The following is a 24,127-nucleotide window of genomic DNA, read 5'->3' as shown; positions in this document are numbered from 1 at the left end:
TCCTTACACTATTTTAACCGTAACTTAACAACTACAAAAGTTCGGTTATCTTTGATCATTTTTACGCTAGAGGTCAATCAAATCTATACCAATATAAGATTAAAAAATAACAACGAAATTAATACTATGGTCATTGTTAGATCTACCTAATCAACATGTATAACTTTCAATCTTCCATTCGTAGACAATTATAGACAACATGACAAAATTAACTTTTATCAAAAAACAAACAATACAATTACATGCACAAAACAACACAATGCATCGACAACGTACCCAGCTCTGCGCTTGCGCGAGGCTAAACCCCTAGTACACATGATCCGGTAGTTGCATTAACATGATTTAAGTTGAACTTTTCTTTGTCAAAGATGTAAGTTAAACTTAAATCTTTCAAATGTAGCCTAGTCAAAACAAATCAAATCCTTTCATTGTCACAGTTGGAAATTTGGCATATAGTCTTTTTTTGTTTGCCAGATAACTTAACGTGACTGCTAAATCAAGGCCCAAACGGGTAAATAGTTAGATAGCGACTCTCTTAGAATGGCATTGCAGCAATAATGACATATAATTTCTATCGGCAATGGAGTTTAGTTAACTAGAATTGACCAACCAATTGTTTCATAATCATATTCATACCATCATTGTTGTCATTATCGTTAATTATATAAAATAATTTTTGAAGCTAGAGAGTATTTCACTAATCTTATTGGTAAAAAGGGAAAGAGCAGATAAATCATTAAAAAAGTAGATACTGGCTGCGTGTCAGAGTTGCAGATTACACGATGAAATATATATATTTTTGTGAAGACAGACGTATCTAACTTGGCAGATATTATTTGGGTCTTCCTTTCTTTTTCACCTAGAAAACTAAAAATATCTCCTCTTTTAGTAGGCCAAAGATATTTTGTTCATGTGGGTGAGTGTGAAACGCACAAATAAAAAAAGAGACAGAACAGAATGAGATATTTTAGGGAGAGTCAAAGCCAATAATGTTGTAATGAGGGCGTAAAGTACATCTAAAAGGGGCAGGATCGAGAAAGCGCAATAAAAAGGTTCACGTGTACACTCATTACCGCGAGTATAGCTATTTTTTTATGCGCGAGCGCGTGAGAAAACACTCCTAAAATATCTGTGGGGTCCTTGAAAAATGAGACTTTTTGCACTTTTTCCCCTAATTTTTTGTAATAAGCTTTATCTCAAGTCACATGACTACATGTCCCTTTGAGGACAACTCACCCATTTGTCTATCTATCCCATCTCTCTCTTTACTCTTTTCCACACGCAGACCAAAACCTTCTCATCTCATCTCTTCTCTTCTCTTCTCTTCTGAAGCTTTATTCGTTTTGAAAACATTTGTTGTTTCTGCTTCTGAAGATACTAGAGACAGTCTCTATCATACGTGAGCTCCTTTTATCTCTAAACCCTTGTATTCTTATTTGAGTGAGGGTTCTCGAAATGGATCTATGTTGCTCTTCTTTATGGTTCTCTTTCTAGATACGTTTCCTCTTTTGATGGATTGCAAGATTGAGGATTTTTGTGTAATTAGAGTATTCACTGGCGTTGATCTGTAAATTTGAAACTTTGAACTAATCTTTCTCTGACTTTACTGTTTGCTCTGCTCTCTAGTTTTGCTTTCAAGCAGTCTTATACATAGTTCGTTTATAGATATTATTACAACCTTTAATAAAGAAATGTTCAAAAGTTTGGATCTTCTTTTATTTCTGGACTTGCTTTTGATACCACCAAGTTTCAACCTTTTCTCCTTTAATATCAAAAGACTTATCTAAGTCAAGAAGTTATTAGTTATATACTGTATTGTGGTAACCGCTAACTAACAAACACGGTTTAATATTTTGGTCAGTGAAAGGAGCTTTACCTTCTCTAGCGTTACAGTTGAGCCAAACAATCAGATTGGTTCAGTTTTTCTTTAAAAAAATGGGTTACATGTGTGACTTCTGCGGTGAACAAAGATCAATGGTCCATTGCCGCTCCGATGCAGCGTGTCTATGCCTGTCCTGCGACCGTAACGTTCACTCCGCTAACGCTTTATCCAAACGTCATTCAAGAACTCTGATATGCGAGCGTTGCAATGCACAGCCAGCCTCTGTTCGGTGCACCGACGAGAGGGTTTCCCTCTGTCAAAACTGTGACTGGTTAGGCCACAACGGAGCTACTAATTCGCATCATAAGAAGCAAACCATTAACTGCTACTCTGGTTGTCCTTCGAGTGAGGAGCTTGCCTCTATATGGTCTTTCTGTTTGGATTTGGATTTGGATTTCTCTAAAGGTGGACAGTCTGCTTGTGAGCAAGGGATGGGGTTGATGACTATAGATGAAGGCACAGGAGAAAAGAGATCAGGTGGACATGATGCTAATGTAGATCAGCCTGGAACTAGCTCTGCTGCACAAGAAAAGTCCACATTAGCTAAGGTAATGTACTTGATTTTCTTCATATTGGTTTTTTTCTTTTTTTTGAATACCCTGAGGTTCGGTCTCTAGACCCGAAACCACAACATGCAATATTAGTTTCGTCCCAGCGGTCATTCGAACTGGGTAGCGTCTTGAAAGCAACTGGCGTCTAAATGTTGTTCTTGTTTTTGGTTGTTGCAGGGTCTTGGAGTATCTGAGGACGACTTTTGTGGGAATCTTATTATGGATGAAATGGACTTGGCTTTTGAGAAGTATGATGAGCTCTTTGGTACTGCTTACAATTCTTCAAAAGATCTCTTTGAACATGGTGGAATCGAAAGTCTTTTCGAGAAACATGAGGTTCTTTCTTCATTAGACTAGTATCACTAACATGAAGGATGTATTTTTTTGTGGTTCTTACTCTCTCTCTCTCTGTATTTTTTCTTATTTCAGGGAAAGACAATGCAGCAGCCAGCCGAAAGCAATGCTGCATCTGGAGATTCGTTCATGACTTGTAGAACCGAGCCAATAATCTGTTTCACATCGCAGCCAGCTCATTCGAATATATCCTTCTCTGGTGCCACTGGAGAAGGTAATAACGCTGGTGATTTTCAAGACTGTGGGGTGTCATCGATGCAGCAGCTTTCGAAGGAGACACCACTATGGTGCCCTCCAACAGCGCAGGAGATTAGTGCAACAACACGTAACAACGCTGTTATACGTTACAAAGAAAAGAAGAAGGCTCGCAAGTAAGTGTTTAAACCCAACTTGGAAATGAGTTTTCATTCACCATCTTTGAATGTTATCATCATTGCTAATATTTTTTTGTGTTAAATAGGTTTGACAAGCGAGTGAGGTATGTCTCTAGGAAAGAAAGAGCTGATGTGAGACGGCGTGTGAAGGGACGGTTTGTCAAGTCAGGTGAAGCTTATGATTACGACCCGTTGAGCCCAACAAGAAGCTACTGAGGTTTCCACAAAACCCCAAAACAATGAAGAACCCACAAAGTGATGTTAGATAAAGAGATGTAAACTAAAGAGCAGTTTCAAGATTGGCCCTCAAGTTCATTCTTGCTTTAGAAGGGGCTCATGCGTCTGCCTCTTTTTTGCATAAAGTCACTGTTTCTTAAGCATATGACTAGACAATGAAGCTTTTCAACAGAGGAGCAGGATCCATAAAATTTTGTTATATTGTAGCCGTGGCAAGACCATCAATGTATACTTATTGTTTGTATGTAAATCTGTATTTGTTTTCCTATTCTGTGTGCACTATTTTTCAATCATGTACGAGATTTAGAGTGTACCAGAGAGGCCATACATGATTAGAGACCATGGTCTATATTTATGTATTAGATGTGAATTTTTCCAAAGCCAGCCACAAGAATCATAACTGCTTTTGTTAAATCTTTGATATTGCATTATCTTGGTTTCAAGTTCCTTTTGCACTATCAAAATACGTAACTGCATTCATTCATATTGATCAAACAAAAGCTCTGGTCGTACTACAAAGTGGTAGCTTAGTCTTCATAACTTTCATCTCCTGACATTGCGGCAAAATCATCTCCCTCGTTTGTTTCCTGTAGACAATAAAACTACAAGTCTCAGGGAAAGAGTGTATGCAAGCAAGGTGGTTTCAGAACCATGGATAAGAATGAATGGTACCTGTTTTTTGTCCCAGTCCTTGAGCTTGGGGTTTGCTAACATGTAATTATCACGTAGAGGAGCCCACGCAGGAGCTTCGTCTTCATTGGAATTTGAAGCTTTTTGAGCCTGTACCCCATCCCACAGAATCTCAATAGTAAATTACCAAGAATACACTTATAGCTCTAACAGCTCTCACTAATGAAAGTGATTGGTTCCGTTAATATCTCTAAAGAAGCCAGATCAATAACTTGCTTATACGTTCATATAGATAAAGCATATTAAAAGAGAGAGTAAGAGATAATGTAAGATTATGCCAAACCTTGGAGTCTGTTCTCGATGTTTTTCCTAACTCCGAGAAGAATGCTTCTTTTCTTCGCTTCTTTAACACTGATGGATATTCCAACAGAAAGGAAAAAAAAAAACAGATTTAGAAGCCACAAACAAGACAAGGGAGCACAGAAAGATTCATGCTAAAGATCAATATCTAAAGCCTCTACCTTTAGAGTCTTTTGACCTTGAAGCATTCAAACCCTTCTGAGCATGTTGAGCCTTGTTCACCTGTTTGAAGAAAAACAAAGTCTTGAATCAGAGGAATCACTCTCTCAGAGACTAAACAAATGGAAAAGAAGTAGAAACCAACTTACAGCATTAAAAAGCTTCACCACTGGAGTTCATGGAGGAAAACAAAGTCAGTATCAAACAATATGAAAAAGAGAGAGTTCACTGAAGAAACCATACCTCCTTTAGTGGCAACACCTATAAGAATCTTCTCATGGGATTCCAAATGGTTTGCAGGTTTAACATGTCCTTTCTCAGCAACCTGTATTGTTTCAGCGACTCATCATCATTAACTCAACACACACAGTAAAGTGAAAAAAAAAAAAAACAGCGAGTGAATGCAACCAAAGCGCATACCAAATGTTTCGCCTTCCTAGCCTGACCCTTGGCCTTCTTCTCAGCTTCCTCATCAGCTAGCTTCTGAGCTATAAGATTCTTATGTGCTGACAAAACAGGACCCTGTTCCACAAACCCAAACACTATATTTCATTACAACTTATGAATTATCCTGTCTGAATATGAAAACTAATGTTAATTAACGCTCACAAATGCATCTTCTTCTCCTTTGGTCTTCTTCATGATAGACTTAAAAGCCATTCTAAAGGCATTACATCCATCCTCACTACCAAACCTCGTGATCCCAGTCTGAATCTCCCCATGATCCTCCCCATCGGAACCCTCGTCCCTGTCCGAGCCATCTTCTTCCTCTTCAACCTCGTCGTAGTTGGGACCCATGTTAGCATCGGTGAATATCTTCTCGCGAATGGTTACCTCCGGCGGCTTCTTGGATTCATCTTCTGCTTCGTCTTCGTCTGAGTTGTAGCCTCGCCTTCTCTGCTGGAAGAGCTTCTGGTCCTTCTTTGTAGGCTTGAACCTGTTGGAGGAGGAAGGAGGTAAAGTCTTGAACTTTTTGTTCTTCTTCCCGCCGTTCTTTGCGCCGACTCTCCTCTTTCTTGTGCCTCTCTCTATCTGAGCTTCCTCTCCGGTAGACATTCTTCGTCGAAAGATTTGGTCTTTTGACGGCGGCGCTGCGGAGTTTTATCAAGACAGGGGTTTGGGAGAGAGAAAGGGTTTTGTAATTGAGTTTAAAAAAAAGGAATCATGCTTTTGTAAATAACTAAAGTTGTGGGTTAGTTTTATAATTATTTGTAAAAACAAGGGTTTGATTGGATAAATATAATGTTTTAATTATTTTTGTGGGTCAATATGTCTTTTTTTTTTTTTTGAAAGAGATCACATCACATAGACGTCGTGTTGCTCTTCATCGTAGTTATCGTGTTGCTATTCATTGTTATCGTCGTCTTGCTCTTCATAGACTAGTAACCGTTCGCTATTCACCGACGAAGACACTCTGCTTTGTTTATAGGACTCTCTCTCTCTGTTCCAGTTGCATTGTTGAATCAAGTAAGCGATCCCTTTGATCTCTCTGCAATTTCTCGTGAAATCTTATCGAATCTGACTATGGTTCCCTTGTTAACTCTTTACCGGATTAAAAGCTTTAATTCGATGCCGTTTTGTAGATTTCGGATGGCTCATACAGCAGATTCCGTCAATCCCAGAGGTAGCACACTCTTCTCTTTCTGATTCATCATGAGGTGGGTAAGAATGTTTTTTATAAACTAATGTTGTTACAGAAGTTTGCATCGTGGGTGTTGCACGAACTCCAATGGGTGGCTTTCTCGGGTCTCTCTCGTCTTTGCCCGCCACCAAGCTTGGATCCGTAGCTATTGCAGGTATGATTGCCTTAAAACAGATCATGTCGTTGTGTAGCTTCTATTATTGACTTTGATTTTGCTTTTACTGTTCTCAGCTGCTTTGAAGAGGGCAAATGTTGACCCGTCTCTCGTCCAAGAAGTTGTGTTTGGCAATGTTCTTAGCGCCAATTTGGGTCAGGCTCCTGCTCGTCAGGCTGCTTTAGGTGCAGGAATCCCTAACTCTGTCATCTGTACCACAGTTAACAAGGTTTGTGCTTCAGGCATGAAAGGTGAGAACGTCAAGCTCTGTTTTATTTTTGTATTTTAAAGCTTTTAAGATGAGGGAGACAATGTTTGTCCGGGTGGTTTCAGCCGTAATGATTGCTGCTCAGAGTATTCAATTGGGGATCAATGATGTAGTCGTAGCGGGTGGCATGGAAAGCATGTCTAATACACCAAAATATTTGGCTGAAGCAAGGTAATAATGATGTGATTCTGCAATCGTTTGATCTTTCACTTGTTTCTGATTCAAAAAAAAATTATGTAGGAAAGGATCTCGGTTTGGTAATGATTCTCTAGTAGATGGAATGCTAAAGGATGGACTATGGGATGTCTATAATGACTGTGGGATGGGAAGCTGTGCAGAGTTATGCGCTGAGAAATTTCAGATAACAAGAGAGCAACAAGTATGTTGTTCTTTCAGTTTTCTTGAATTAACAATCGTGATGGTTTTCAATATTTGTCTCCGTTGACTTATTATTGGTTAGATACTAGATAGACCCTCTGTAAATTCCACTTGTCTTTAGTTCTTGATCTTGATGTCTTGATTCTTAACGTTGATAGTTTGCCTCTCTCTAGTAAAATATAAGAAATGGTTAGTAGGTTTTATTTATTATCGGAACTCAAAACAATTAGCTAGTGTTGATAGGTCTGCGCTACTGATGAATATGTTATATGCAGGATGACTACGCTGTTCAGAGTTTTGAACGTGGTATTGCTGCCCAGGAAGCTGGCGCCTTCACATGGGAAATCGTCCCGGTTAGTATATTTTTATATTGTGTGTTTTGTTAATGACATATACATGCTGAATATAGTAACGGGAAATTGGTCATACAGGTTGAAGTTTCTGGAGGAAGAGGTAGGCCATCAACCATTGTTGACAAGGACGAAGGTCTTGGGAAGGTGATTTATGTTCCCTTTTGGCTATATTGATTATGCAGTAATGCCCTGACATATGTTCCCTTCTCCTTACTCACCCGTTGCATAACATTTTAGGCACTGGTATCTTTTATGTATGAGTCATTACACATCACAAAATAAATTGATGGTTAGATTAAAATCCAAAAGAAGATGTCTAAACTAGTGTCTTCATGTCTCAGTTTGATGCTGCAAAATTGAGGAAACTCCGTCCAAGTTTCAAGGACAATGGAGGCACTGTTACAGCTGGAAATGCGTCTAGCATAAGGTTCTTTCCCTAGATGGCCATATTATAATAGTCCATCTTTTAGAGAATCTGTGTAACCTTTTACATGGATTTTGGTTAGACTTGCCACTTGTCTTTTTCTTAACTAAAGTTTGTCTCCCTTTGACAGCGATGGTGCAGCTGCACTTGTCCTAGTGAGTGGAGAGAAGGCGCTTCAGCTAGGACTTAAAGTACTCGCAAAAGTTAAAGGTTATGGTGATGCAGCTCAGGTATTACTTATTAAATATTGCCTTCCCGTCTTAAATACAATATTTTAGATGTCTTATTCCATTCACGAAGTGAAACCCAAAACCATGAAGGAACCGGAGTTTTTCACTACTGCTCCTGCTCTTGCAATACCGAAAGCTATTGCAGATGCTGGTTTGGAATCTTCTCAAGTCGATTACTATGAGATCAATGAAGCATTTGCAGTAAGAAAATCCGTCTTCTTACCCTAAAGAATAGACGAATATTTGCAAATGCTAATTTTGACTGAACTGACTTTCTTTCACAGGTTGTGGCTCTCGCAAATCAAAAGCTACTTGGGATTACTCGGGTTGGTTTTTTGCATCATTGAGTCTCTTATGTCATCATCTTCTCAATCAACTTACTGTGGTTTCATAAACATGGGTGCTGTTTATCTTTAACAGGAGAAGGTGAATGTAAACGGAGGAGCTGTCTCTTTAGGACATCCTCTAGGGTGCAGTGGGGCTCGTATTCTAATCACATTGCTTGGGATACTAAAGAATAGAAACGGCAAGTACGGTGTGGGAGGAGTGTGCAACGGAGGAGGAGGTGCTTCTGCTCTTGTTCTTGAACTTGTTTGATGCATTATGAATCCAGGTAACTCACATTCTGAGTATTGTTCATCGATGGAAGACAAGAGAATGCGGAAAAGGAATCCAGGTAACTCATGATACTCCTCCCATGTGTTTACTTTTTTCAGGATGGTGGATTAGACGACGTATCTCTTTCAACTATTGCACTTCAAGTTGGCTATTAGTTGGTCTCTCAATAAAGGAGAGTGATCGTTGTTTGATGTTGTTAAATTATATATGAACTTGGTTTCTGTTTCGTATTTGGTGACCTCAGTTATTAATTTATGAACCCATTTTTCCTCAATAGTTAATGCTTTGTCCAGGATGCACTGTTTGAGAATTTATCAAAAACGTCCGAATGATTCTGTAAAGTATATGTATCAAAGGAAATATGTTATTCTGTATAGGCACAAGTCTCTGCACATTTGAGCGGCATTAAATGGAGAAAACAATGAAGCTTTTCCCTATACAAAAAGTTTCTCTACACAAAAACTCATCCTGAGACATCTCTTCCAAAAAGTGCGCTGATTCCCTGCCCCGGATCACTTTGTTTAACAAGTGATTCACCGACTAGAACCTAACAGAAGAAAAGGTAAACCATAAGGGACCTGATCAGATGAATGATTAGTAACTTGAACCATTAAGTTTGTGGAAGCTTACTGCTTTGACACCGGCTTCTTGTACGAATGCAATGTCTTCTGGAGTGAATAACCCTGATTCTCCAACCACCTACCATGTTAAAGACAAGTTGAGTGAGATGTGTGTGTAAGACTGCAACTGCAAGCCACAAGTGAAACAAGGGATGTGAATATTGCTTACGAGGATGTCTTTCTGACGGATCAATTCACCACGCTCTCCTTCCAGGAGCCTCTTTGTGATACCAATATCTACCTCAAACGTCTCTGAAAGAAAAGAGTGGTAAAACAGATCAAGAAGAGGATTGTACCTCTAGTTTTATTAAAGAACGTCTCTTTCAAGATTTTACCTAGGTTACGGTTATTGATGCCAATGAGCTCAACTCCTTCAATTGCTAGAACGCGATCCATCTCCCTCTCGTCATGAACCTAGTGGCAAGTGGTAATCAAGCAGAATCAGAGACGCATTAATTGGATTAGTTGAGGCATATATGAAGGGAGTTCAAAACCTCCACAAGAGTAGCCATTCCAAGTATTTTGCAAATCTTAATCATGTATTTGATGTCAAGGTCAGGTAACACAGAAGCGATTAACAGAACTGCATCTGCTCCCTTGCTTCTACCATAGTATATCTGCCATGCTTCTATGATGAACTCTTTGCAAAGCAAAGGGCACTGCATTTTATAACAACAAGACATCAGAACATTTAATGTCACAATTGTATGACAACGTGTCTGAACAGGTACAGAGAAAAACCAGAACCTTTACACCAGCCTCCCTTATAGCTTGCAGATTCTCAAAGCTTCCCTGTATCATATGGAAACAGAATAATGTCAAAAGAATGCTGAGCTCAAAGAACATCTTCTTGAACGGTATTACCTTGAAGTATTTCTCATCTGTCAAAACACTAAGACACGCTGCTCCACCCTTTTCATAAGCTTGAGCAATTGCAACCTACGTTGTCAAGCCCTTATAAGTAATCCTTTCAATATCCCAAAACTTACTCACGCAACAAGATGGGAGAAGTTCTTACAGGGTCAAAATCCTCTCTGAGGATACCTCTGCTTGGAGAAGCTTTCTTGACCTCAGCTATTAAACCAGGCAGGCCGGTTCTTTGATGAGCAGATCTAAGAGCACCAATGAAGTCTCTAGGAGGAGGAACAGTTTCAAGAGCCTTCTTCAGTGTATAGAGAGGCCTTTTCTCCTTCATCTGTAAACATCATGGCCACCTTTTAAATCAGACCAACTCAGCGCATAAAAAGGAGATAAAAGAAAGGAAGATACCAGAGTAACTTCTTTATCCTTGTTCCACACGATCTCCTCCAAGATGTTGCGAGGAGTGTTACCCTCGTTCTGGAGCCTGAACTCAAAAGGTCCAACGTAATGCAATGGAGGACCAGTAGGTGGTCGTCTCCTTATCCTAATACCTTGACTAGCAACTACTTCATCCTGGTAAATAACCACTTCTTGTTCACTCACTTTACCCTCCAATGCCGAAGAAACACTTTCGGAACCTCCCGTGATTCCTGACTAATAACAGAGAGAAACAAAAGAAAAAAAAAGCTGCTAACTTTATCAATGTAATTACAAAAGGGTCTTCAACAATCACGTTTTCAATGTTCAACGAGCAACAAAACGATTTCAAGAGAGATGAGAAGATCGTGATGATGTGAAATTGGGAAGAGAAGGAAACCTGTTGAGCACGAAGAGGAGCACAAGAGGAGGAGGAGGAGGAGGATCTGGTGAGTCTGTGGAGGTAAACCGTAGAGAGCCGCCGTTGAATGACGGATGAGGGGAAGGGCTGAAAGGAAACAAGACCTTCCATTTTTTCCGAGGTTTCTTCCGATGCTATCGCCGGAAAAATGCTTGCTTTGTATGTGGAGAGTGGAGGAGATACTTTTGTGCGGCGGATAATCACTTTGCAAAAGACATAAGTGGGTCCCACTTGAGCTGAGTCAGCGACGGATATTCTCATTGAGGGTAATATGGTAATAAGAAAGTTACTTGTTGAAGATATTTTGTTTAGAAGATAGTAGTAACACATTTTTTTATGGGTATTAAAACGTTACCAGCCAAATCCAAAGGAGAAACAGAGGTTTTGTGAGGAACCAAACTAGTTCATGTTTTTATTAATTTCCCTATAAATTTTTATGTATTTGTGTTTTTTTTTTATAGGAGCGAATCAGCTTTTAAAATGTTGAATTTAAAGAATAATATTCTATGCCAAATATACTTTGAGCTTGAAGCACAAAAAACTAATATCTTCTACTATCACCAAACCATCAACAGTTTAGTAGTTTTATCTTCTACTAACAAGAAATATATATGGATAAAGATTGTCGGAGTGTTTTCATGGAACTTAATATTTATCTCTAATAAGATGCTTTTTTTATTAAGCATAAACATAACACTTTTTGTTATCACAATATTTATGGCCTTAGAACATGTAGTATGATAATAATAAACCCCTTCCAAAGGAGTTTGGCACTAATGTTGTCGGGAACAATGATCCCTTAGAGTCGGAGGGAAGAAGGGAGCGAAGACAAACACGTGGGAGGCACATTCGGTACTGATGCCCAAAAAGGCATGGCAGCAAGAGTGTCCAATACTCCCGATCTGTCCACTTATTATCGATCGGAATATCTCTGGGATGCAGTCCGGAATAGTTTCCAGCGATGACAAACAATCTGATGGGTCCTGTGGAGGTTGCGAAGGAACCGTTTGAGCTGTACTGAACACGGCCATGCATACAATTGGAAGAAGGAAGAAAAACTTGTTGATCCACATCTTTGATAAGAGAATTGAAATGAGTTATAGAGTTGTGTATCTGAATATGAATCTTATAGTAGTTAGTGGTCGGGTTTATATAGGATGAAAAACAAATGTGAAATTTTCATTACATTGCATTTCGTGAACGGTTTCTTTGTGAATTATCGTAGGCACTCTTGCGATGATCCCCAAAATAAAGGTCGACAGTTTGTTTCTTTTCGTTGGTGGTTCCTATTATTTATCTCATTCCTCTTGAGTCTTGATAATACATTATACTTCCTTCTCTTTTTCTTCTACAAAGAATTTTTCTTTCAGGTTCACAACACTGTTGCAAAATTGTATTTCTCTTCTAGTTATTGTCATTTACTATATATTATTTGGATTACTTTTACGTGTCTTATTTAAATTGATTTGTTATTCCAATAAATCTTATTTGGCAATATTCTCAAGGAACTAGGTGAACGCCTCACGACAATTATGTTCCAATACTTTCAAATATATTTTTTTTCCTTTGTAAATAACCATGAATTGTTAATAAAGGTTTTAATATAGATTTTCATTTCCAAAATATGTGGTATTTTTTTAATGTATTAGATTTATCTCCAAAATCTATGGTATTTTACAGATTATATTAAAATAAATTCGCTTAAAGGCAAGCTAACTCAAACTAAGCAGTATATCAGCATATGAGCATAACAAGATACAGTGTATAAATGAAAATGTGAACATTATATATGGAAGGAGGCCACTATCAAACTTAATGCTAACTACTATACGATTATTATGGCTTCTTTTGGGTTTTGTCACGAACACTGAACACTATTCAAATTTACTATGCACGTCGGTTTATAATGATCTTCTTACAATTTAAACATTGTTTATAATTCATTCCACAATAACTGCGAGCAATATGCAGTAATCTTAAGTTCCGCCTATAATGTTCTATTTGATCTACACCGCTAGTTTCATCCCAAGTCACAGGTCATTGTAAAGTTAGTATTAAAGAAACATTAATCACATGATGTAATGAAATAGACAAGAAAAAGGTTCGAACTTCGAAGAGAGGTAACTGCTCGGGGAGATACCAAACAACTAACTGGTTATATATATGAAGATACTAGTAAGTAAAAGTGTGAAACCGGAAAAAACGTGGCTCGAATGTAGCCTGGATTATTGACCAGATTCTAGCTAATATCGTCCACGTTCATCTCCTGACTCACCACTCTTTTTTTTTTGTTTCTTTTACTTTCAGCTTTCCATCTCTTTGTTTGTTTTCAGAAACATAGAAGTGGCATGTGACCCTGACCGAAGTGGAGCCACTAAGATAGGCACGACATGTGAGCTACCGTCTGGAATACATATCTTTTTCCATCTAATTACTCAATGTGCATTTCTGTTAAGAGTTCGTGAAGAAGCAACTAGAGATCATGAATGTGGCATATACTTACTTTATTATTGTTGGAAAAATGGTTTGGCCTTGTCTCCAAAAAACAATTGTTGTGATATATTCGTTGGTTCTTATCCGGAACTATGACTATACATGAATAATCTATCAACGAGGGAAAATAAAAGAAACTATGACTTTTTTTTTTGTTTATTATTATTTTTTTCCTGTTTTGGGTCAGGAAATATACATGTATTTATGATTGTGAAGCTGTTGCTATATTTTCAAATTTCTTAGCTAATAAAGTCACAAGAGAACATGCATTGTCATTTCCTGTATTTAACCAATAAAAATGCATTGCAGAATTGCACTTGCGTAATCAGTTTTTCTTCTCCTTAAAAAACGCTTATAGAAGTGATCACAATTAAGAAAAAGAAATAGTATTATAGATGGTAACGTATCTCTCCACATTTGTGGGACGTGTCTTAAGAAATCCTAACTCACTTTGAATTTTTATCTTGTGGTGATGTGATACCACGTTTGCCTATATAAAGTACACGCATCATCAATATCAAAAGTCACAGCAATTATCAAAAAAAAAAAAAAAATCTTTTATTCCCTGAAATTGCGAGGAACGAAGTTGCAAGTATGAGTCCTGTGGCTGATAACAAATGGGTTAAGGTAAAAATTTCACCTTTTTTTAATAATCAATCTGCTTCTTTAATCCTCATCCTCATAGTAATAAGATTTGTATAATCGAAACACCGATTAAAGTTTTAATCTTTGATTGTTTTTGTTTTTTTAACCAGGTGGGTCAGAAAGGAGCAGGTCCAGGACCAAGAAGCTCACACGCAATCACCGTCGTGGGGAACAAAGTCTATTGCTTTGGCGGCGAGCTTAAACCGACGATCCACATCGACAACGACCTCTACGTTTTCGATCTCGACACTCAAGAATGGTCCATCGCCCCCGCGACGGGGGACGCTCCTTTCCCCTGTTTCGGGGTCTCCATGGTCCCGATCGGCACCACCATCTACGTCTACGGCGGCCGCGACGACTCTCGCAAATACAACGGCTTGCACGCCTACGACACGGTGGCGAACAAGTGGGAGTTGCTGTCTCCCGTCGAGGAAGGCCTTCCCGGTCGGAGCTACCACTCCATGGCCGGCGACGACCGGAAAGTTTACGTCTTTGGTGGCGTTACGGCCAAGGGGCGTGTGAACACGCTGCATGCTTACGACGTGGTTGATCGGAAGTGGGTCGAGTATCCGGCGGCTGGGGAGGCTTGTAAAGGGAGGGGAGCGCCTGGGCTTGTGGTTGTTGATGGGAAAGTTTGGGTTTTGTTTGGGTTCGACGGTAATGAATTGGGTGATATTCATTGCTTTGGTTTGGCTACCGGAAAATGGACCGCCGTGGAGACTACCGGGGACGTGCCTCCGGCGAGAAGCGTGTTTCCGGCGGTTTCTTCCGGGAAGTATATTGTGATATACGGTGGTGAGGAGGAGCCGCATGAGCTGATGCATATGGGAGCTGGGAAGTTGTCTGGGGATGTTTACAGGTTTGATACGGAGACGTTGGTGTGGGAGAAGGTTGTTGATGGTACTGAGGAAGGGAAGAACCCGTGCCCACGTGGGTGGTGCGCGTTTGCTGTTGCGGTGGTGAATGGTGAGAAAGGGTTGTTGGTTCACGGTGGGAATAGTCCGACCAACGAGAGGCTTGATGATATGGTGTTTTGGGGTTTCTAGTTGTCTTTATGTCAGTTATCAGTAGTTACTTTGTGGCTTTATCGTATGTAAACTGCTTAGTCTGTGGTGATGTTATGTAGCTGCTAAAGTGTCTGAGGTCAAGGAGGTGTTTAGTATTGTGAGAATTTGCTGCTACTATCCCTTAATATTTTATTAAGTATGGTGTTTAAATAATAAAGATCTTTGTTTTGAAATGACTTGGAAATGCTTAGCACACACCATTTTTCACACCTACGGACTGACAAAGAAACACTTGTCTAGAATTTAATTTCAACATTGGACATATCGACCACGGACGTATCCTACGTCCATTAGCGTTATGTAGATGGCCTTGAAAAATATATGTCTACTGGAAACATATGGCGAACTAGCGAACTTTGATTACGTGCGACTCCATTTACGGATTGCCACAAATTTTTACAGTGGCATATATTTTCTTGTGGATCTGCTTTTAGAATTTGTTGTCTCAGTATACCATATGCTTATCCCTATGTAATATGTTTGTTTATAACACTATCTTAAGTTCTTAACCACTTAAAACAATTCTCAGGCGTTTGGCTAAGATTCCAAACTCGGATTGAACATTCAGTCAAGAAAAACAAATCTTGGAGCTTTCTTGATAGCAAAACTGTGATTAAAGAAGACCGTTGGCAACCTTACTTAGCTCTTCAGCTTAAGGGTCTTTTTGAATCTGATTGTACTATTATCTCTGTGACTGTGTATTAATCTTTGATCTTATTGTTGCTTTGTTGGTTGGTTTGCATCTTTTTACTGATGGTTTTTGTTGTAAGGCTGGATTAACAATTGGTTTAATGAAGTTTCTCAGAGGAAAAATGGTTCTTAGCCACTTGAAATCCAGGCCGCTGTTTTCTTATCACTTAACGGGCCCTTGAGTGAATGGAAAAGATGATTACGGTGTCAAGATTTGGCTCATGAACTTTTTATATTGAGTGACTAGCATATATACTGAAGTTGTTGATTTTCAACTACACGTGATTTTAGCCCCACTTGTTGTGAACAAGAGATGAAATCGTTTGTTTATTCTGTATTATTTCTGAATCAAAGTGTTCCCTTATATAGGGATTACAAGAATCAGATAAAAGGAAAGTATCCAAATCATAAACCTAAAAGGAAAAAGGAAAATCTCCTAAAGATAAACATGAAAGATAAATGGAAACATCCTAAGCAAGGGGCGGCCGACTCTCTCTCCCCTTTGGGCCGCCGACTCTCTCTCTCTCCATGGGCCATGGTCTTGGCCATTTGGCTTCTAGCAATCCACATTGTTCATAACACTCCCCCTTGGATGCTAGAACCATATGGGCTCGTATCATGCACGATGTTGCCTCGTTAAAACCTCTCTAGGAAAACCAAAAACCCAAGGTGGGAAAAAATGGAAACCGTAGACAGGAAAAAGAGTACAACGCATGACACTCCCCCTGATGAAGGCATCACTGAAGATCCTTCAGGCGGCGCATCCCTATCTGATGAACCAGCTTCCTGAATGTTGAGGTTGGCAGAGACTTGGTGAAAAGGTCGGCTGAGTTGTCACTGGATCGGACTTGAACTACTTGAACCTCCTTTGCCTTCTGCAAGTCGTGGGTGAAAAAGAATTTGGGCAGGATGTGCTTGGTCCTGTCTCCCTTGATGTATCCTTCCTTGAGCTGAGCAATGCACGCCGCATTGTCCTCGTAAATGATCATTGGCTTCTCCTTCTCTTGTCCCACGGCCAGACCACTCTCTTTCAAAACATGGCCGGTCATGTTCCTCAACCAAACAAGCTCACGGCTTGCCTCATACATGGCTATGATCTCGGCGTGATTAGATGATGTAGCAACTAAGGATTGCTTTGTTGAACGCCAGCATATTGCGGCTCCACTATGTGTAAACACATATCCTGTTTGAGATCTAGCCTGATGTGGGTCAGATAAGTACCCAGCATCTGCATATCCGACCAAGTTCTCTCCTGGCCGGTTGGTGTAGAACAAACCGAGATCTTTTGTTCCTTGCAGATACCTGAACAGATGTTTCACTCCGTTCCAATGCCTTAAGGTCGGACATGATCCAAATCTGGATAGTAAGCTCACGGCAAAGCTTATGTCCGGTCTAGTATGACTAGCCAAGTACATTAAGGCCCCAATGGCACTTAAGTAAGGCACTTCCGATCCGAGGGCTTCCTCGTCCGGTTTCTTAGGTCCGAATGGATCCTTTTCCAGGTCTAAGGACCTTACGACCATAGGACACGGCAAGGGGTGTGCCTAGTCCATATTGAATTGTTTGAGTATTTTCTCTGTATAAGTCTTTTGATGCACAAGGATGCTATTTGCTTTATACTCAAACTGTAATCCCAAACAGAACTTAGTTTTCCCTAAGTCTTTCATTTCGAATTCTTTCTTTAGACACTCGACCGTTTGGGAAATCTCTCCAGAGGTTCCTATTATGTTCAGGTCATCCACATAGACAGACATTATAACATAGCCCTTGCTGTCGAATTTCTTTATGAATATACATGGACTTATTGGATCGTTCTTATAACCCTCTTTGGTTAGGTACTCGGATAGCCGGTTATACCACATTCGACCTGACTGTTTTAAACCATATAAAGCTTTGTTCAGCTTAATGCAATGTTGTTCTCGAGAACCTTTCTTGTCTTTGAGCTCAATGCCCTCTGGAACTCTCATATGTATTTCATTGTCCAGTGGTCCGTACAGATATGCTGTCACTACATCCATTAGGCGCAAATCAATGTTCTCTTTCACGGCCAGACTGATTAGATATCTTAATGTAGTCGCATCCACCACAGGGGAATAAGTTTCCTCATAGTCTATCCCTGGTCTTTGTGAGAATCCTTGTGCTACAAGCCGTGCTTTGTATCTCACTACTTCTCCTTTCTCATTTTTCTTCCTTACAAAGACCCATTTGTATCCCACTGGTTTGACATCTCTAGGTGTCCGGATTATAGGGCCAAAAATGCCTCTCTTTCTTAATGATTCTAACTCCACGTTTATAGCTTGTTTCCATTTGATCCAATCTGATCTTAGCATGCATTCTTGTATGGACGTGGGTTCTAGATCCTCATCTTTATCCATGATCTCAAGTGCTACCTTGTATGCAAATAAATCATCAACGTTGATATCTTTTCTGTTCCATTGTTTTCCAGACATCACATGGTCTATAGAGATCTCTTGGTTGTCCGACTCTGGTGTCCCGTGAAGTCCAGCGTCCCGGACCTCACTTTGAGGAACGGCCGGATCATCGGGTGTGATCGGTACATTTGGCTCGACCATTCTGGTCGGCTCGACCGATTCATCTATGTCCTGGACGGTTTCCTTGATGCTCTCGGATCCAGCACCTTTCTTGGATTTCCGAGGCTGTTTGTCTTTGGAACCAATTGGTCTGCCACGTTTTAGACGTTGCTTAGACTCTGTAGCCACTTGACATTGTCCATCTTGGACGTCTAATCGTACAGGTGCATTACATGCCGGGATATGTGATATTGTTACTCTATTTGGGTCAGCAAATGTATCTGGCAGTTTGTTAGCTAGCTCTTGAAGATGTATTATCTTTAGGACTTCTAAATCACAATCCTTAGTCCGAGGATCTTGCCAAGATGTTGATGGTCTAAACCATTCTAATTCTTTTGTTATCAACCGGCTGTTATCTCCCCCTAAGGACGAATATGTGGACTCATCAAACTGTGAGTCTTCGTATCTGGCCTTAAACAAATCACCGGTTGTTGGCTCTAGATACTTTATAATGCTTGGGGATTCATATCCTACATATATTCCCATCCTCCTCTGCGGTCCCATCTTAGTTCTCTGTGGTGGAGCAATTGGAACGTAGACGGCACATCCAAATGTTTTGATGTGGGACACGTCTGGCTCATGACCCGTAAGTAATTGGGATGGTGAATATCTATGCTCACTAGATGGCCTGATGCGAATCAGTTCCGTTGCATGTAAAACCGCATGTCCCCATGCTGATACCGGAAGTTGAGACTTCATTAACAATGGACGGGCTATCAGCTGGATTCGTTTAATGAAGGATTCGGCCAAGCCGTTCTGTGTATGGACATGTGCCACGGAGTGTTCTACTTTTACCCCCATGGACATACAGTATTCATTAAACGCCTGGGACGTGAACTCACCAGCATTGTCTAGACGTATAGTCTTAAGTGGAAAGTCTGGAAAATGTGCTCTCAGCCTTATCATCTGAGCAAGCAGCCGTGCAAAGGCTAGGTTCCGAGTGGACAATAGACATACATGCGACCATCTGGTCGATGCATCAATGAGGACCATGAAGTATCTAAACGTCCCACAAGGTGGGTGTATTGGTCCGCATATGTCCCCTTGGATCCTTTCCAGAAAGTTTAAGGTTTCTTTATTAACCTTGGCTGGTGATGGCCTAGTTATGAGTTTCCCTTGTGCACATGCAGCACATGTGAGATTTCGTGGGATCACTCCTTTAAACGTGTGCCCTTGTGAATTCATCATCAATTTTCGCATCATTCCTGTTCCGGGATGGCCAAGCCGGTTATGCCATAAAGTGAATAGCTCAGAGGCATTTGCCTCGACCATACTGATCTTTGCATAGTAAAGACCAGTAGACATTGCGGGCATAGTCTCTAGGATCCTTTTATTGCCTTTGGTGATCAAAGTTATGTTAAGGAATTCTTTGTTTCCTTCTTCCCATGTTTCAAGGTGGAAACCATTCAATCTTATATCCTTGAAACTCAATAAGCTTCTTCTAGAGCTTGGGGAATACAAGGCGGTTTTGATCTCTAGGTGAGTGCCCTTGGGCATCATCACATAGGCCTGGCCGTGACCTTTGCACTTTGCAATGTGAGATTTATGAAATACCTTTTGTCTCTAAGGATCGTATGACTTGTGCCACTATCCACCACAAGTATACTCATCTCATCATTCATTTCTATAAATAAAATTTACTGAACTTTTTAGAGACTTGTAAAGTTTTAAAACTTTTATTATTATAAATGTCATTTCATAAAGTAAAAACACCAAATCAAAGACATAAAGCAATAAGACAATGTGATTCGAAAAACTAGTCCTTTAGACAGTCGGATGTCTCAAAATCCATTTGGTCATCTTTGTTGTCCCTGTCGGATTCATCATCAGCATCATATCCATATCCTTTGTCGTCATGACCGTTTTCTTGGATCATGTTTGCCTCCGGGTTCTTGTTCTTGAGACTCTCTTGATAGAGTTCGCACAAGTGTTTTGGAGTTCTGCAGTTCTTGGCCCAATGATTGTCCATCCCGCATCTGTGACATAAAGACTTGGACGTGTGAGATGGTTTGGATATGCCACCTCGTCCACGGCCATAACTCCCTCGGCCCCGACCGTAATTGGAACCACGACCACGGTTATTGTGGTTTCCTCTTCGGCCGGTTGAGTAGTTGTCTCGACCGTTATGATTGTCACGTCTACGCCCTCTGTACCCACCACGGCCTTGACCGTATGGTTTCCTGTTGTCTTGGGCATAGTAGGTTTCTTTGGGATCTTTCTTTTCAACCTCATGGGCTTCAGGTAATGGTGCTGTCCCGACCGGTCTGGCTCCACTATTTTTCATAAGGAGTTCATTGTTTGCCTCGGCCAGGAGAAGACATGAGATCAGATCAGTATATGTGGCAAAACCTTTTGTTCTGTATTGCTGCTGCAACACAGAATTCGACTGATTGAAAGTCGTATAGGTCTTTTCAAGCATCATAACATCGGACACTTCTTCACCACACAGCCTTAGTATTGAGACGATTTTGAACAAGGCTGAGTTATACTCATCCACGGATTTAAAATCCATGAATCTGAGATGCATCCAGTCGTGTCTTGCCTTTGGAAGCAACACCATCTTTTGGTGATCATATCTGTGCTTTAAAGCATTCCAAAGATCGAGTGGACTCTCAATTGTCATGTACTGATCCTTAAGACCTTCGATGAGATGATGGCGCATATAACATATGGCCCTGTATCTATTCTTCTCATTCTCATCATTACTCTCAGTGATGGTATCACCGAGTCCCTTGGACTTTAGACTAATCCTTGTGTCTAGCGCCCACTGCAAGTAATTGTCTCCGGAGAGATTAAGGGCTGCATAGTCTCTGTTTGCTATTTTCGACATCTGATCCACATTTTCATACAAGACATTAGATTTATAATGGGATCACGTGGCCTCAGGATATATGCAAGCTCGGCCACAACACGTCTTATGCATTTATGATATCAAGCAATCCTAATCGACCATGGTGCTATCAAACAAGCCGCACGGCTATATGATCAATCAATAGGTTCGGTTATGCAATTCTAAATTTACCATGGTGCGATCAGTCCTAGAATTTAATTCTAAATGTTCCATAAAGATTAATGCCACACGACCTTGTATATTTTAATGCAATCAGATTCAAGATCAAGTGTTTTCTATATGCTGGCCGATCCTGTTTAATCAGTTGTGAATGCAATACCATGTTCGAATTCATGCAGAAACGATTTAAGCATTCTTATGATTCCTAGGGTTTCAATTTTAAAGTTCTATCAACTTATGTTTAAGGTTTCAAGGCCTTAAGTATTTGTATGTTCAGACAGGTTGATTTAAGCAATCTAAACAATCCTAAACCTCAATCAGAAATCAAGCAATCAAGATCAATCTTAAAATCGGTTACATGCTTCTTTTAGGGTTTAGGGTTTTCGATTCCTTGATTAGGGTTTTCCAATTTCAGATTCAATCAATCAACATACAAGACAGGTTCTAATTGGAATCGATTCATGTTTCTAGTTCTTAAAGGTTGTCGATTTTAATTTTAGGTTTCTTTTAGGGTTTAAACAAGACATTGTTTCCATGATGATGGAATTAGGGTTCTTCCTATTCTAGGTTCTCAGATTGTGTTTATACCTTAGTTTCGTAGAGGTTAAGAACCGGACCACCTGAGAATGGAGGAGAACTTCGAGCTGAGATGATCGGACGTCTGCTGCCTCCTATCGGGTCGCGGATGGGGTCTATCGCGGCTGGAGGTGTCTCGGCTGCGAGCTGGACGGGGATCGGATCGTCTCGGGTCAGTCGCGGGGTTCGGGTTCGATCGCGAGCTGGTTTGCGGCTCTTCTCGATCTGGAACGTGATCTGAGAATCTAGAATGGATCTCCTGAGTTCTTGGATGAACAAAGGACAAGGTGAGGGTTAGGGTTTTAGTTTTGGATCGCCGGTCTTGGGGTTTTAGGTTTCTAGGTTTTGGTCTCAGGGTTCAGAGGCTATCATGCTGATAACGTGTTGTGAACAAGAGATGAAATCGTTTGTTTGTTCTGTATTATTTCTGAATCAAAGTGTTCCCTTATATAGGGATTACAAGAATCAGATAAAAGGAAAGTATCCAAATCATAAACCTAAAAGGAAAAAGGAAAATCTCCTAAAGATAAACATGAAAGATAAATGGAAACATCCTAGGCAAGGGGCGGCCGACTCTCTCTCCCCTTTGGGCCGCCGACTCTCTCTCTCTCCATGGGCCATGGTCTTGGCCATTTGGCTTCTAGCAATCCACATATTTCATAACACCACTAACTTTCTTTTTTTATTAAAACTGATTTGGAACAAATTACATCGCATAAAAACATGACGACTAATAAAAAACTAATAGTTTTTCTACACCGAAAACTAGAAAAATAAACATAATTAATAACACATTAGCAATAGCAAACTGGTTTTATTTCGAAAATAGTGTGAATTAAGTGTTCTCGTTCCATCAATAGAAAACAAACTTCAACGAAATCACGACAATAATTTTACTATATAATTTACGTATATGTTTAGCAATAGTCCCATTAATTTAATAACTGATGTAATTTTCCCATACTAATAAACTTTAGCATTTAGCTATACTAATTTACATATATGTTTTCTCAAAAAAAAAACAGTCAGATGAACTTTAAACGGCCGGGACAATCTTCTAAATATATACCGAAACTTAAAAAATATGGTAAAAATACAAGAACAGTTCATAAAACACAAATATATGTGCGTAACAGTGTAATACAGTATAGCTGAAAGCTGAAGGATATGGAAGTGAGAGTGATTGTTTGTTTGTTTATTGGGATGTTTATGTTCACCCTTTTTCTTCTTTGGTTTCTTTATCATTGTATTTGAGCTTTTATATTTTTAACCATCCTTAAACTTGTTCACTCTTTTGATATTTGACGGAGGAGTGTCATCTGTCTTTTCTTCGCGTTTTTTCTTTACTTGTTTTATCGTTAGGGTTGACCTAATCTTTGCCTTGTGTTCTGCGCTTACCCTCGATCTCAGTAACTTCTTACTATATTACAATAGACATATCAGAAAGCCTAGCTAGTTGATTCAGAACTCTAATTAGACATTGGATACCAGTTCCTAAAACTGACAGTATTTCCATATTGCTCTTTTTTTTTATTTTGTCAACTACTACTTTTTGTTTTTTCTTTTGTCAAATATTGCTTTTTCTAGTTAATTTGTTTATATAAGATCATAGTTTCTATTTATATATCTATAACATGTTGTTGATCATATATAAGTGAAAATTTAGTAAATATTGTCCGAGGATTTTAATACAGTAATCTTTATGAAAAGTGATAACTTTTTCGAGTATTTCAATCATTTACGAGCTTCATGACAAAGTCCTAGCGGCTTCTATCATTCTATGCATATTCATTGGAGGGGGTTCTCAGACGAGGCTGGCATATGAGGTCAGTCATCGAGAGATTTGAAAATTTTCATTAGTTTGTCACCCCCATGTCACAAAGCTACGTGGAAAATAAACTTTATCTCCAACAACATCGAGTTGTTTGCATAACTATGCAATTTTGATGAAACAACATAAAATGAGATTTATCGTTTAGTATAGAAACAATTTTGTTTTGATGAATTTGTTGGGAGATCAGCCAGAATACGGCCGCAACCGAGAGAGACGTTAGTGTTATTTTCATACAGCTATATAATAAAATGTTGATTGTATTTCCCATTTTCCAGGACGTTTTATTAC

At 39.6% G+C, this 24,127-nt stretch overlaps 6 protein-coding genes across 6 annotated transcripts; 3 read left to right on the top strand and 3 right to left on the bottom strand.

The window, feature by feature from the left end:
- The first annotated feature begins 1,183 nt into the window (after nucleotides 1-1,183).
- On the top strand, nucleotides 1,184-3,782 carry LOC106348974 (zinc finger protein CONSTANS-LIKE 10). Its single transcript, XM_013788827.3, has 5 exons — nucleotides 1,184-1,399; nucleotides 1,862-2,430; nucleotides 2,611-2,769; nucleotides 2,863-3,158; nucleotides 3,248-3,782. Exons 2-5 carry the CDS (start codon nucleotides 1,936-1,938, stop codon nucleotides 3,375-3,377), a joined length of 1,080 nt encoding a protein of 359 aa, XP_013644281.2. The 5' UTR covers nucleotides 1,184-1,399; nucleotides 1,862-1,935; the 3' UTR covers nucleotides 3,378-3,782.
- Nucleotides 3,728-5,678, bottom strand: LOC111197885 (RRP15-like protein). Its single transcript, XM_022706354.2, has 9 exons — nucleotides 5,157-5,678; nucleotides 4,968-5,069; nucleotides 4,791-4,872; nucleotides 4,697-4,716; nucleotides 4,550-4,610; nucleotides 4,372-4,439; nucleotides 4,071-4,178; nucleotides 3,910-3,985; nucleotides 3,728-3,871 (listed from the first exon to the last, which is right to left on the bottom strand). The coding sequence occupies exons 1-8, from the start codon at nucleotides 5,601-5,603 to the stop codon at nucleotides 3,926-3,928; spliced, it is 948 nt and encodes a 315-aa protein (XP_022562075.2). The 5' UTR covers nucleotides 5,604-5,678; the 3' UTR covers nucleotides 3,728-3,871; nucleotides 3,910-3,925.
- A 139-nt stretch (nucleotides 5,679-5,817) lies between these two features.
- LOC106348972 (acetyl-CoA acetyltransferase, cytosolic 1) lies at nucleotides 5,818-8,888 on the top strand. Its single transcript, XM_013788825.3, has 14 exons — nucleotides 5,818-6,014; nucleotides 6,131-6,171; nucleotides 6,245-6,343; nucleotides 6,421-6,594; nucleotides 6,677-6,782; nucleotides 6,852-6,990; nucleotides 7,265-7,342; nucleotides 7,421-7,486; nucleotides 7,684-7,769; nucleotides 7,897-7,996; nucleotides 8,087-8,197; nucleotides 8,281-8,322; nucleotides 8,417-8,609; nucleotides 8,713-8,888. Exons 2-13 carry the CDS (start codon nucleotides 6,138-6,140, stop codon nucleotides 8,591-8,593), a joined length of 1,212 nt encoding a protein of 403 aa, XP_013644279.2. The 5' UTR covers nucleotides 5,818-6,014; nucleotides 6,131-6,137; the 3' UTR covers nucleotides 8,594-8,609; nucleotides 8,713-8,888.
- A 55-nt stretch (nucleotides 8,889-8,943) lies between these two features.
- LOC106348973 (indole-3-glycerol phosphate synthase, chloroplastic) lies at nucleotides 8,944-11,209 on the bottom strand. Its single transcript, XM_013788826.3, has 10 exons — nucleotides 10,913-11,209; nucleotides 10,504-10,749; nucleotides 10,253-10,429; nucleotides 10,099-10,173; nucleotides 9,982-10,026; nucleotides 9,729-9,893; nucleotides 9,570-9,648; nucleotides 9,404-9,486; nucleotides 9,245-9,313; nucleotides 8,944-9,161 (listed from the first exon to the last, which is right to left on the bottom strand). Exons 1-10 carry the CDS (start codon nucleotides 11,192-11,194, stop codon nucleotides 9,078-9,080), a joined length of 1,305 nt encoding a protein of 434 aa, XP_013644280.2. The 5' UTR covers nucleotides 11,195-11,209; the 3' UTR covers nucleotides 8,944-9,077.
- Nucleotides 11,210-11,544: 335 nt separating this feature from the next.
- Nucleotides 11,545-12,074, bottom strand: LOC111208266. The gene has a single exon (XM_022707218.2). The coding sequence runs from the start codon at nucleotides 12,004-12,006 to the stop codon at nucleotides 11,707-11,709; it is 300 nt and encodes a 99-aa protein (XP_022562939.2). The 5' UTR covers nucleotides 12,007-12,074; the 3' UTR covers nucleotides 11,545-11,706.
- Nucleotides 12,075-13,850: 1,776 nt separating this feature from the next.
- On the top strand, nucleotides 13,851-15,314 carry LOC106348971 (nitrile-specifier protein 5). The gene is made up of 2 exons (XM_013788824.2): nucleotides 13,851-14,053; nucleotides 14,182-15,314. The coding sequence occupies exons 1-2, from the start codon at nucleotides 14,021-14,023 to the stop codon at nucleotides 15,115-15,117; spliced, it is 969 nt and encodes a 322-aa protein (XP_013644278.2). The 5' UTR covers nucleotides 13,851-14,020; the 3' UTR covers nucleotides 15,118-15,314.
- Nucleotides 15,315-24,127: the final 8,813 nt, after the last annotated feature.

The sequence above is a fragment of the Brassica napus genome, chromosome C7 (genome assembly GCF_020379485.1).
Source record: "Brassica napus cultivar Da-Ae chromosome C7, Da-Ae, whole genome shotgun sequence".
Taxonomy (NCBI): domain Eukaryota; kingdom Viridiplantae; phylum Streptophyta; class Magnoliopsida; order Brassicales; family Brassicaceae; genus Brassica; species Brassica napus.
This window is presented reverse-complemented; position numbering and strand designations above follow the sequence as displayed.

Excerpts from the sequence above, each read along its gene's own strand:
- LOC106348974 (XM_013788827.3), top strand. The coding sequence starts at position 1,936 with ATGGGTTACATGTGTGACTTCTGCGGTGAACAAAGATCAATGGTCCAT. Across the intron at positions 2,770-2,862 it reads GTCTTTTCGAGAAACATGAG|GGAAAGACAATGCAGCAGCC; the intron begins GTTCTTTCTTCA and ends TTCTTATTTCAG. Across the intron at positions 3,159-3,247 it reads GAAAAGAAGAAGGCTCGCAA|GTTTGACAAGCGAGTGAGGT; the intron begins GTAAGTGTTTAA and ends TGTGTTAAATAG.
- LOC111197885 (XM_022706354.2), bottom strand. The coding sequence starts at position 5,603 with ATGTCTACCGGAGAGGAAGCTCAGATAGAGAGAGGCACAAGAAAGAGG. Across the intron at positions 5,070-5,156 it reads AAGGAGAAGAAGATGCATTT|GGTCCTGTTTTGTCAGCACA; the intron begins GTGAGCGTTAAT and ends TTTGTGGAACAG. Across the intron at positions 4,611-4,696 it reads TGGTGAAGCTTTTTAATGCT|GTGAACAAGGCTCAACATGC; the intron begins GTAAGTTGGTTT and ends TTCTTCAAACAG.
- LOC106348972 (XM_013788825.3), top strand. The coding sequence starts at position 6,138 with ATGGCTCATACAGCAGATTCCGTCAATCCCAGAG. Across the intron at positions 6,172-6,244 it reads AGATTCCGTCAATCCCAGAG|AAGTTTGCATCGTGGGTGTT; the intron begins GTAGCACACTCT and ends ATGTTGTTACAG. Across the intron at positions 7,343-7,420 it reads TCACATGGGAAATCGTCCCG|GTTGAAGTTTCTGGAGGAAG; the intron begins GTTAGTATATTT and ends TTGGTCATACAG.
- LOC106348973 (XM_013788826.3), bottom strand. The coding sequence starts at position 11,194 with ATGAGAATATCCGTCGCTGACTCAGCTCAAGTGGGACCCACTTATGTC. Across the intron at positions 10,027-10,098 it reads CAGATGAGAAATACTTCAAG|GGAAGCTTTGAGAATCTGCA; the intron begins GTAATACCGTTC and ends CATATGATACAG. Across the intron at positions 9,487-9,569 it reads CATCAATAACCGTAACCTAG|AGACGTTTGAGGTAGATATT; the intron begins GTAAAATCTTGA and ends CTTTTCTTTCAG.
- LOC111208266 (XM_022707218.2), bottom strand. The coding sequence starts at position 12,006 with ATGTGGATCAACAAGTTTTTCTTCCTTCTTCCAATTGTATGCATGGCC.
- LOC106348971 (XM_013788824.2), top strand. The coding sequence starts at position 14,021 with ATGAGTCCTGTGGCTGATAACAAATGGGTTAAG. Across the intron at positions 14,054-14,181 it reads CTGATAACAAATGGGTTAAG|GTGGGTCAGAAAGGAGCAGG; the intron begins GTAAAAATTTCA and ends TTTTTTAACCAG.